The sequence below is a fragment of the Coloeus monedula genome, assembly GCF_965178545.1.
Source record: "Coloeus monedula genome assembly, chromosome: 14".
NCBI lineage: Eukaryota > Metazoa > Chordata > Aves > Passeriformes > Corvidae > Coloeus > Coloeus monedula.
This window is the reverse complement of record NC_138794.1, coordinates 17,349,250-17,361,935: the sequence shown is the minus strand read 5'-3', so window position 1 is coordinate 17,361,935 and position 12,686 is coordinate 17,349,250. Positions and strand designations below refer to the sequence as shown.

Sequence of the window (12,686 nt, the reverse complement as noted above, 5' to 3'; positions counted from 1 at the left end):
GCATAAAGTAGGCATTCCCAAATCTCCCCCAAAGGAGGAGATGAAGTGTCTACCCAGGAATGGCATCTGGTTCATGTTTTTGATAGGACATCTTGTGTGCAGGAAAGTACAGGTTGGGGAATGTGAATTCTCCTTTCTATTCACCTTCTCTCCAGAATGTGAATGTGAACAGAATAAAGAATGTGCATTATTGTTTCAGTTTCATTAGTTCTAGATTTCTCTTTTAAAAAGTACAATTGTGATTACTGAAAAGTGTGTAACTAACGTAAGAAATTAATAAACAAACCCATCAATTCAACCTTTATTATTTAAGACATTCTGAGATAGCTGAAGTGCAATTATTTAACTTGTTAAATTGTGCTTACATAATTCCATAACTGTAACTAATTCAGGTTTGGTTTTTTCTCTGCAGATGTGATTTATGTATCAGCTGCTGGCAGTATGCTCTCTCAGATTGTCAACTCACTGTTGCTGCTGCCAGTGTCAGTAGCTCGGCCTTTGCTGAGTTACCTGCTGGATCTGCTCCCACCTTTAGATCGTCTCAACAGACTCTTGCCTGCTGCAGCCCTTTTGGAAGATCAGGAATTACAGTGGCCTCTTCATGGTGAGTGTAATAACAAACATGTTTTTAATCTGAAAAATAAACAATGGCACCTTTTGTAGCGTAATTTAGCTTTCCCTTTTAGGATGTCTATTTTTTTAAACTATGTGTCTTGCTACATCTCCTTTTCAATTTCCTTAATGTATTAATATCCCTGTGAAATATTTTTTCTGCTCGAATTGAGTGCAATTTCCTGTTGTATAGTTTATCAGAACACAAAGAAGTGTGTATTAGACAAAGCAAGTTCTTGGGCAGAGTTTAAAAGAGCCTTTACTTCATGAACAGCTGTGCCATGAATGGTGGTGGCCTCTGCTGCTGCTGTAGTTCCAATGTTCAGCGATCTATGTGTCCTAGCTGCTGTTTCTTCAGTTGAAAGATTGCTGATTGAGGGGCAAATCTTCTATTAACTGGGAAATATTAGCAAGATCTGCCATTAATTTTGGAATTTGTAACACCTGGGCATTGGTTACTAACCTGGCCGTGAATACTTACAGGTGGCCCTGAGCTAATCGACCCAGCGGGCGTGCCCCTGCCGCAGCCTGCCCAGTCTTGGGTGTGGCTGGTGGACCTGGAGAGGACAGTGGCCCTGCTCATCGGGCGCTGCCTGGGGGGGATGCTGCAGGGCCCTCCAGTGTCCCCTGAAGAGCAGGACACGGCCTACTGGCTCAAAACCCCGCTGTTCAGCGATGGAGTGGAAATGGATATTCCTCATTTAGGTGAGCTGTTCAGTGCAAGTGGCTAATGGTTGTTTTAAATATTTGTGTTCAGGTGTGCAGTTTCTGATGGTGTTTGAATAAGTCTCTGTACTTAAGGTTTGTCTTTCAGCATTCTTGTCTATTTGTGTAGTAATACAAAAAGTTCCAAAATGGTATTTAAGTATGTGGTGTAGTTTATAAAGGGTCTTGGAAATGCATACAGGAGAAAAAAATCCCAGTTTCTCACTGAAAGACTACGGACTTCACAGAGTTAAGTGGAAATGTTTTAATCTTAGATGTTCAGCATTTAACAGAGACTCCAGGGACTCAATTTTTCATATTAATTATTGGAAAATCTCTTATATTTTATTCTACTTGCAAAATGAATATTTTATTAATTAGAAACAATGCTATTAAATAGCAAACTTCAGTCTTTATGATCTACCAGAATTGTTAATGACTCAGCAATGGTGTTCCAGTCATCCCTTCCTATCTGAATGCGGCACTTGCTTTTGCTTCTTTGCGCCCTGTTCCTCTTAGTTCACATCTCCTCCTCCCCCCTCTGGTTCTGAGTAGGTTACTTCAAGACTTATTTACAAGACAGAGCATTTTGAAATGGCTGCAGGCAGTAGTTGCAAATGTATAGCTGTGCAGTTTAGGTAAAATGAATGATACAGATTTATGCTATTGAAGAAGAGTTGGATAATGCATCTAAATCTCCATAGGTTTTATGTAGATTGTATTTTAAGTCACTTCCTTATGTAAGATAAATTTGTGGAAGGACAATGACATGTCTTGATTTTTTTTTTTTTTAAGTAAGAGGAAAGTGAAAGCTGGTTTAAATGCTATTAGATAGATGTGTGTAATCCTCAAAATTTGCAGAGTTTAATTTCTTTGGTATTTCCCTTCTGTTAGACAAATGCATGAGCTCCTTGTTAGAAGTGGCCCTGTCTGGAAATGAGGAACAGAAGCCCTTTGATTATAAGCTGAGACCAGAGATCACAGTCTATGTTGACTTAGCCTTGGGTTGTACAAAAGAGCCAGCAAGGAGCCTCTGGCTCAGTATGCAGGACTATGCTGTCAGTAAAGGTAAGGTGTCAAAAATACCTGTGTATGTTGAAAGCAAGTTAAATGCTCCAACTACACTCTTAGCACAATCCTGCATTTTCTTTGGCAACAATTTTTAATTCTACAACACAATAAACTTAATTTATTATTATGTTCCATGCTCTTTCTTTTGCTTTTTATGTTACTTTTGACAGTGATTTCAGTGCTTGGCAAACACGTAGCTTAGTGTTGTTTTTCCCTCTGAACTAGTAAGAAGAAACTCTTGTTTGCTTACTCAGTTGTTTTTTCTGTTTTCTGAGTAGAGCAGGGTGAAACTTTCAATTAAAAAGAAAAATTAAAGGGGAGGAGAAGGGGAAAGGCAAAGTAACTTACAAAATATGTTAGGAATGGAGTGAAGGGGTAAGTAAGTCATCTTTTGTTTTTCAAGTCTCTGGGAGGCTGGTCTTACAGTAGTAATAGTTCTTCATGCTTATTGCCTAAAATTTGGGTTTCCTGCTCAAGCTTTCCAGGTTCCTTTTAATGAGATCCACTGAGCATTATAGTTGTACTGTAACTGCTGTATCCGGAGGTAATTTTCTGTAGCTCTGGCCAAGCTGAGCCAGATAAAGAAAAGAGCAAATGGTATTTTAACACATTGTGTTTTGGGGGCTAGGTTAGGAAGGGAGTTTTTTAATCTAGTTATCCTTGGGGAGGTGTGCCTGTTGAGAGCAACACAGGGAATTCTGTTACAGAATTCCACAGAAGTGGGAATTCCAGTAAAAAAAGTGCTGGTTATCTGTTTGCAAAATCTGAGTTGAATGGGCTAGTATGTATAATTTAGGCTATGGAACTGGGTTGCTTAGAAGCTGATGTGGGTCTGCTCTGTTCAGCTCACTGAAAGTTGTATGGTCACGTTAGCATAGCATCACATGCAAAGTCATGGAACTTGCTGAGGAGCAGGTGTGTTAGACTAGACTTATGTATGGCCAGGTAAGCTTTGTCATTTCTGCAGCAGTTTACAAGGATTTACAGATAATGTTTAACAGAAAAAAATATTATAAGCATATTTGTAAAGAAAGGGGACAGTAATTTTTTATTCCCCGTGGAAAATTATGGTGCTTTTTGAAGGTTTGTTTGGAAGTTCAGTTATTTTTTAGTAGAGCTGTATTATTTTCATTACTGTTCTATTTAAAGTGGGGAAAAAGTTATTTTGAAATTAAAAAGTCAGTTCCTTAAAAAAAAAAAGGGATTTAAATGGATCAAGATATTGAATACAATATTGAAAAAACAAATTTTTTTGCTTTTTGGGAACAATAGCCAGTTTTGATGAATCCTTTCTATTTTCAGATTGGGATACTGCAACTTTAAGTAATGAATCACTCCTAGACACTGTGTCCAGATTTGTCCTTGCAGCTCTTCTGAAACATACAAGTTTACTTAGTCAAGCTTGTGGTGAGAGCAGGCGAGTAACTTAAAGCTGCTTTTAAAAGTTCAGCTTGACTTTTTGAAAGGAAGTTTAGGTGATTCTTTCTGGCTTGGGTGTGATTTTTCTGCAGGTACCAGCCTGGCAAGGCCTTGGCAGAAGTTTACCGCTGTGTGTATAAAGTTCGGAGTCGCTTGCTTGCCTGCAAGAACATGGAGCTTATTCAGACCAGATCATCCTCCAGAGACAGATGGGTAAGGCTGTACATCTCGTTTCAGTTCTTCTGGCTTTACTGGCTATTATGAAAATATTACATAATGTTAGTTTCATATATATTGCCAGTATTTTCTTCTATCCTGTTGAAAAACCTTCATGAGTTTTCAAATGAAAATGGGCAGGGTATAATTAGGAGTCCATTAGTCTGAAGCATGTGATATTAAATCAATTAAAGCAAATGATTGGTTGGCATCATTTGACTCAAGCACAGCCTCGAGCCTTGTTTTCCCTGTTCCCATCTCTAGAATGCTGGGCCATAGAAGCCCTACAGCTTAGCTGGAGATGGCTCAGCTGTGCTGAGCAGGCCACAGCTTTGTCTGGCTAGCCGTTCCTGAATCTAGCTGCATTATCTGGGCCTCTAATCTCTGAACCTTTCTCTTCCCCTTCCTTGCCTACCCCTTCTTTCTTCCTCCATGGCCACATTATCTTCTTAGTTCTAGCATTACTTTAAGGTGACTTGTCTTTGTCAGCCCTGTGTGAATGTTTGATATGAGAACACTGGGCCTGAAAACTGGCAACTTCTGAATCACTTTATTAAGCCAGGTCAGCATTGATGATGGAAGTGTTCAGAAAATTACAGGGTTGGAGCCTATTTGGTGATACAAAGTAGTCCTTAAAGCAGATTTCTCTGATAGGATTTTTAATTGTGTTTTACAATCTACAAGCAAGATATTTTTAATCAACAAAATTCTCATGTAACATCAGGATTAAGAGGCTTTTTAGCTGTATTTAAAGCACTAGTGGTGCTCTTTAAAATAGTGTAGGTGTGTTTCCTACTTTTGATTAATGTTACAAGGATGTGCATGTCTTGCCCACTTCCTTTCTTAGGGTAGGGGGTCTAACATAGCTGCAAGAGACTCAGCACTTCTGAAAGCACTGGGTGTGTGTGCAGTAAGTTCTGTTACTTCCACAAATCCTCAAACTTTAAGATGCAATACAGCAAATCTGATACATGCAGTAGACTTGTTGCTTCAGTTTTAATAGCATTGGGAAAAAGGACCTGGTTTGCTTTTGCACAATATGCGCAGGCTTACAGTTTCTAGAGTCTTTGGTGCTGAAGTGTCAAAGTTTGACTGTAGTGTCTAAGTAAAGCATTACAAGGAGACATTTTTCTGTAAATAATCTGAGTCATGATTACAAAAGGAAAATTAAATTTTCCAACCTAAGTATTTAGAACCTTGAATGTAAACAACTGTCTTTGTTGTTTATTTCACACAATATCAGAAGTATTTTTTGATAGAAAATAACCTCTTATTCAATACCTGTGTCATTGTACTTTCATCTTTAATTTTGGTGAGCATTAATTTCACTTCATGTGTCTATTTTTTTAAATCAAGATGCTAGATAACCAAGAATCTGCTGATGTGGATACTCAAGAACATTCTTTTACTCGTACAATTGATGAAGAAGCAGAAATGGAGGAGCAGGCAGAACGTGACAGGGAGGAAGGACACCCAGAACAAGAAGATGAAGAGGAGGAAAGAGAACATGAAGTTATGACAGCTGGTAGTAAGTACTTGTTATGTGTGTCAGTAATGCCGTGTCCTTTGGCAGGAGAGTGTCTTTTTCTCTCTGAGGTAAAAGAGAGAAATTATTTAAAAGATTATGAACTGATTTGCCTGCATAAACATTTTGAGAGGTTTATACAATGGTGTAGTGCTTTTTATTGCTTCAGGACAGTTTTTAGATAAAATGGAATGTGAATACTAAGCAAGTTCACTGCGATTCAGGGCATCTGACATATACCAACACTTCTGTATGCACTGTCTACAAGACAATTGGTTTCATCTTGTTTTCTCTAAAGTTCTTGTCATTAAATCTCTGAGTTTTCACCACAGTATTTATATAGAGAATTTTGGCTGTGTTTGTATGTGTTACTTTATGTAGTAAGCTTTGAAGGGTAATGTTATTTTGAAGTTTAGAAACAAAACTGTTGATAATAGTGGACTGATTGTGCTGGAATTCACTGCTGCCTTAGAATATCTCTGCTTTTAAAAATGTGGAGGTTTTAGTCAGAGTTTGGTATTTTTAACACTATTTGCCATATTTCCTCCTGGGCTTTCTGAACATCTTGTTTAATTCTTCAGAAGATAGCTTGAAAAAGGTGAATTTCACAAACTGTTGTTACACTGATTGGGGCTTGAAGTCCAGCTTGATGGGGTAGTTAATCCTTCATTTTTGCAGTTTCAGTAAAGCAACAGACAGTCACACAAGGTTGGTTTTTCTCTGTTGTGAGCTGAGTGTTCTCCAAGACAGCATTTGTGTTAGCCTTGGAAAATTTCTGTAGAATGCACATAGCTTAAAAAGTTAAATTGGCTGACTTGAAATATTTTCCATAGCTGCACAATTTTTTTTTCTTTTCCAAATATTGTTCCTCTGGATGCTGTTAGAATGTTTATCTTTTTCAGCCTCTGCTGTCATCACCTGTTTTGCTGACAGTTTCCCATTAGGACTCCCACATTTCTGTTTGGGACCTTACTGACCAAAATGTATGTTACACCTTTAGTTTTATAGGTTTTGTTATTACATGGACAGTGCAGTGGGCTTTCCTGAAAGTGTGCAGTGGAGCTGAAGTTCACATTCATGAGATGATTTGTGGTTCTGGAAGATTTACATGTCACCTGCTCAGTACATGCAGTGTGTTTTGCTGCTTGATTTGCAATTATTCTGGGCAAATGCTCAGAGTTCTCAAATTCCACCTGGTCAGGGCCTCTGGGTACAATAAAGGAAATGTATCCAGAAAGATCCAGACAGACAATAGTGTTACATGCACAGATAAGTAGGAAGATGATGGCTCTTTCACTTGTGTTCCTAAGGGATCCTGAGCCTGACATGTGGAGTTCTATTCATATCAGTGAAGGAAGTATTTAGTTTTACCTTTGCCTTCCCAAAGGGGAACTGAATCTTTAAAATGATTAAATCAAGAGAGCTTTAGTTCTTTGGACATAGATGAGAAGGTCTCTCACGTACTCTTTAGAAGAATCTGGCCCTTTAGACTACAGCAGAATTAAGTAAAGTGAAGGCTAAGAATTTTGATAGGATGTTCATTATACTGCCCAAAGCTAATAAAAGCCTGAAACTGTTCCAGTATCAAATTGGAGATATTCTGGTGTCTGGAATACAGATTTACAGAAGCATTATTTTATATGCATCTGCTAAAAGGCAAACATTAAATAATCTCTTTCTCTTTGATGCTATCCAAACAGGAGTTGAGTTGCAGTAAGACACTGGAAGAGTGTTTGGTGTTCTGTCAAAGTGCATTGTCCTTCATTTTAAAATTAACGTTGTGTAAATGCTCATTTAACTTGTTTGCATGACTTCTTTCATGGCACTGCATTATTATAGTATTCTTTTACTGTTAGAAAAATATTTGTTCTTTACAGTGGGGCAGTTTTTGGCCCAAGATGTAGATGAGTATTTTATTCTCTGTAGCTTTGTCTAGAAGTTAAGACTTTCTTTTTGTGTTGCATGTTACAGAAATATTTCAATGTTTCCTATCAGCCCGTGAAGTAGCTCGCAGTCGGGATCGAGATAGGATGAGCACGGGGACGGGGACTAGACTTGATGATCCACCTCCTCAGTCCCAGCAGGAACGAAGGATCAGCACTGATCTGACAGAAGGGCAGGACGTGTACACTGCTGCCTGCAACTCTGTGATCCACAGATGTGCCTTGTTGATCTTGGGAGTGAGCCCTGTCATTGAGGAGCTCCAGAAGAGAAGGGAGGATGGGCAGCTCCAGCAGCCTCCCTCTGTTGCTCCAGAGGGGATTGGGCTCATGACAAGGTGGGCTTTGCTGACTCTACAGAATGGTTAACTCTTCTCTGCTCCCTTTAGAATGATTAAATCACCCCGGTTTTCCTCTGAGGATTATTGCAGTTTTTTTAAAAGAAAATTTCTGCTGAGAGCAGTGTTATGCTTCTGTTGAGAATAGTGATTTTTCTTAATTTTCCTTGGCCATGCTAACTAAACCTGAAGAGTTTTGTTCTGTGTGGACCCTATTTAAGTTTCAAAGTTGGGCTTAGGGGTAAGTAGTTCAGATCATCAGGTGTACAGACAGCATAAGGTACTTGGAAAAATTACTCATTTTTCCTGTAATTTGTGTTTGGATTTTTTTTTCACCATATGTGTGGTTTTTTGAACTGTGCCACTGTCCTATATAGTACTGTTAAAAAAAATTGTATACGTTTAAAACAAAAGTTTCAAAGCCTATTATGACAAAAGTGTTGTTCATGATGGCTTTTTATAAATATTCCTAACAGAGCCATGGGTAAGACTTGTTGCTAGGTGTAGGAGAAAAAAAAGCCAGACAGCTCACTGAATGGGAGAAATGTTTAATTTAAATACTATAAGTACTACATAATGCATTTTAATTTTCATAACCTGGGATATTCTTGGTAAAACAGATTTATTCTAAACTTGACCTCCCTAAACTTTTATTCTAGAGATCTTTGAGTTTAAAGTGGAATATAACACAGGAATTGTGATGCTACTAGTCTGAGTCTACTTAAGCTTGTACAGTGTACAGAACCCATTTTGATATTTTAAATAAAGATACTGATGGGGAAAATATTAAGATATTAGGAAGATTACATTCATTCAGTACCCTTTTATTCTTTTTGCCTCTTTTTGGAAATCTAGTCCCTAAAGCATGGGTGGCTGCCTCTGTCATTGTCAAAGTGGCTTTCATCTCCAGCATACCAACTTTAGGATGCATTTTATGGGTGGGTTTTTAATAAGTTCAGTGCTTTTTCACACACTTACTCTGTCTCTCTTTCTTGTCCTCTCAGCTCAGAGTGTTTCTGTTTACTGTGTGTAATACTTAACAAGGCTCTAGAGCAATCACTCATTTGAGGTCGCCATTTGTTCAGTTGACCAGTAAGGCCGTTAAGAAGTAACAAAGTTTACTAATACCCTGTATAAGCATAATTGAAGCCATCAGACCACTCTTTTCCTCTTTAATGTGGTCCTGTGATGTTCTGTGATAGTCTGCTCCCAAATAAAACTGTGGTACCTGCTAAATTTGGCTATCAACTCTTACCTTTGTGTAATATCAGTGGTGTTTTTCTGTGTGTGTGTGCACCTGAAGCAGGAGTGAAAGTCTTACAGCAGAAAGTCGCTCAATCCATGCAAACTCAAGCTACAGACTGATGAAGTCAAGAAGTGAATCTGATTTGTCTCAGCCAGAATCAGATGAGGAAGGTTATTCACTGGTAAGTAAACCAGCATGATGTATTTAGGGATTGTCAATAGAATATTTAGATGGGAAGTACATCTGAAATATTTGTTTAGCACTATGTTTCAGTACAGTAATTCATTATTAAGAGAAAGCACTAGTGGTAAAAATAATTTGAAATAATTATAACTCTGTTAACTGTCTCACTTTTATGGGTGAGGGATGAAATTTAAGTAATATTATGCACCACATATGATCACCTGAGGAAATGAGGCTTTTATTAATCTTTTAATCTAGAGTGGAAGACGAAATGTTGATTTGGATTTGGCAGCATCACACAGAAAGAGGGGTAAGTTCTATTGTTTACCTAGTGAATACTAACCTAATAAATGTTAATGTTTCTTAAGTTAAACTGTGTTTGCAGTTGCATGCAGTTTACAGTTACATAACAGGTGTTAAAGCTGAGCATTTAAAAATAGCATTTAAAATAATTGTTACCTACTGTGTGTTGTGTGAAATTCTGTTGCTTTGTGGCTTGGTTATAGTATTTCCTTGGTTATAACTCTTCATTCTAGTTTCTAGAATTGTAATGCTCTTTTGAAACAAGTGAGTTTTTCTGTTAAGTGAATCAGAAACATTCATTCTGTTTTTGCTCATGTGACTTCAGGAATAAAAAATTGGGAAAGAAGTTCATATGGAATGTTCTATTCTTGTGCTAACAATGAACTTTTACCATAAAATGTGCTTGTGTCTGGAGAACTTGTATGCAGAAAACACTGCTTTACTTTGCATCCCTTGAATACCAGCACACCTCCAGAACCAAGCAACCACATTTTCTATTGCTCTTTGTTGCTGCTTCATTCTGGGGAATCGCAGTGAGCTCCTTAATAGAAGGTGGTGGAGGGACCAGAAAGTTCCACTTCCCTCTGGATGATGCAGAATCTCTCTGAGAATCATGACTCAGGTCTGCTGTATCTGTAAAAACCATGGGAATATGCAAACAGGGATTAGGTTGAATTATGATATGCCTCAGTAACAGAAGCCTTGATACTTTGGTAAGGTAAGAGTTCTAGTTTAAAAGGCTTCATCATTAAGCAGAGTACTCAGAGTTTTCATGCCTTCTAAAGTCTTTTGGAATTGTAAAGGATGCTATCAGTGGCAGCACCCATTAGATTTCAATATTTAACTAATGTGGAAAGAAATGCCTTGTCCATGCATAAGCAATTGAAACAGTTGAACAAATAAAGAAATGCACTAGAGCTGCTGTTACTGTGACAGCAGAAGTATCATGGCATTCTCAGGGTTAGAAGATCTATCAGAAGGCCTCTGTCCGCCCCCTGATCTGCAGGATATTCTTTGAAGTCAGCATTTTTAGCTTTGCCATTAATCTGACACAGAACTCTGTACTTGATATCCTCTGTGTCCTAAAAGTAACCTAGGAAATGATCTTGGATTAGATCTCAGGTGCAATGTCTCATGAATTGTGGTTCCTGGGCTGTTGCTTAGGCCGATATTGCTTTGGTCACAAGCCTCAGGAAGTGAGGAACAGTGCAAGAGTAGACTTCATCAACTTTTATTACAGCAAGAAGATTCTGTACCAGGTTTGTAACACTCAGGAGAAAGGGATAAATACAGTGAATCTGTCCAGAACCTAAAAAGAAGTTCAAATAGCTCATCTGCAAACTGAACACTGTGACAGCATGTACAGATGCCTCTGTTTTGGTACTGGGAGTTAATCAGCACACAGCAATGCAAGCTTGTTTGCTTGTGCTGGATGATATGTATGCCAGATTTGGTTGATAACCAATACTAGAGTTGATGAATGCAGGGTGTACCTACAGGGAGACATTCCTTATACCCCTGTCAAGGTCAGGAAAAGATCTTTAAATATTTGTGTGATAAATGGATGAGCTGTTCAGCTCAGTGCTTTTTATGGTCTTTTGTCTCTTGTGACATGTCTGTTTTGTGAATCCTAGTTATCTCTTAGAACTGAAGCATGTCCCAGTGTTTGGTGAGGGTGTAACTTGCAGCTTTTTTGGATTGTCCACCCCTTGTCACGTGGCCAGCACAGTGCAGTGCCAGCTATGGATGTTTGGTGAATCCCCTTCAGTTTTATCTTTATTCTTGTGGTGTGCTGTGACTAATAAAGGGGATACTGTATGAGTTCCTATGGTCTTGCAGATGGCTATGGAAGGAAAGGCATTCTCTTTTTACTTAATTAATGTTTTAGCTACTCAGTTCAATGTTTATTCTAATTGCCTTTTTAATTTACTCTGTCTAATCAGAAAGAGAACTGGGCTATTCCTACTTCAGCCTGAGGATTCTTTGAGTATCTTGTTCCTTGCTATTACTCAGTTATTTCTGAATTAGTAAACTTTTCCTTCCATCCCTACAGAAAAAATCGTTTTGAGTAATTTTGCAGTAAGGGATGATGAGCAGCACATTGTTGTTTTCTCCTTGTATTTAAGCCCTTGGTTTTTTCTATTGCTTAGATTAATTTTTTCAATTTTCCAGATCCAGAGAGTATGCCTCCTGGTGTTGTACCTGTTGTGTACAGTGCCTGTGGGATGCTGTACACCACGTTGGGTACATAGCAGTAAGGAAAGCACAGCAGTGCAGTCACAAACATAGCTACAGATCAGTGAGAGTCCTCCACTCTTGGCTTTTCATCACGCACATCTTAACTCAGTGAATTTCAGTGTGCATCTGTGTACTGTTCTGCATTACTAACACAACTGGGCTACTCCAAAAAAAGCAGCAACTTAAATGAAACCCAAATGGAGTTGAAATATTTTAGTGTACCTGCAATAATGAATTCTGCCTTTGAAAACTGACAGACCGTGCTTAAGGAAGGGACTTGAACATCCAAGAATACACACATGAATGTGTACAGCAGTGCTAAAGGGGATTATTTCTTTTTTCTTTGAAGAGAATTTAGAAATACTGTTATCTAGGCTATACTAATTCAGAACAAGAGTAAATATTTTTTCCATGTACCCTGTGCTGGTGTATTGTATTGATTGAGATGAGACTGATTGTCAGAATAATATGAGGTAGAGATTTTATGCGTATGTTACCTTCTGTTTCAAATGTCTGCTTTTGTCTTCTGATTCTCGTGTGGTGTAGTGTATTTACTCCTTTTTGGCCAGTTGAGCCCCAGAAAAAAGAAGAGCTTCAAGCAAGTAACTGATGGCATGTTTATTTTTTGTCTCTATAGCTTCCCTACATATTTTTTGTTTTATGAAGTGTGCATTGCAGCTGTGCCACATTCATTTAGAAAACTCATTATTATAAGCTGGCTTATAAGGACAAGTAAACTTTTTTTTTTACTGTAAGCTTCAGGTTTATTCGTCCGTGCAGCTCTGTTCATGTGATTGTAGAGGCTTCTGGAAGTGCTGTGCTGCAATCAATTCTGTGTGATTGATGTTACACAGAATCAAGCTGAGCTCCAGCGTAGTCATACATTTGAT

The 12,686-nt window shown here is 38.3% G+C and overlaps 1 protein-coding gene across 11 annotated transcripts in view; it reads left to right on the top strand.

Moving 5' to 3' along the window:
* Positions 1-12,686, top strand: part of HERC1 (HECT and RLD domain containing E3 ubiquitin protein ligase family member 1) — a 103,277-nt gene that overhangs the window by 45,906 nt on the left and 44,685 nt on the right. For 10 of the 11 annotated variants that reach the window (XM_082290751.1, XM_082290753.1, XM_082290750.1 and 7 more), the window contains exons 17-25: positions 413-604; positions 1,096-1,317; positions 2,212-2,385; positions 3,691-3,805; positions 3,900-4,020; positions 5,380-5,551; positions 7,520-7,826; positions 9,133-9,253; positions 9,514-9,565. In XM_082290751.1, the coding sequence (XP_082146877.1) occupies positions 413-604; positions 1,096-1,317; positions 2,212-2,385; positions 3,691-3,805; positions 3,900-4,020; positions 5,380-5,551; positions 7,520-7,826; positions 9,133-9,253; positions 9,514-9,565 (1,476 nt within the window). The remainder of the gene's footprint in view (positions 1-412; positions 605-1,095; positions 1,318-2,211; positions 2,386-3,690; positions 3,806-3,899; positions 4,021-5,379; positions 5,552-7,519; positions 7,827-9,132; positions 9,254-9,513; positions 9,566-12,686) is intronic. The other variant, XM_082290757.1, reaches the window with a different exon arrangement.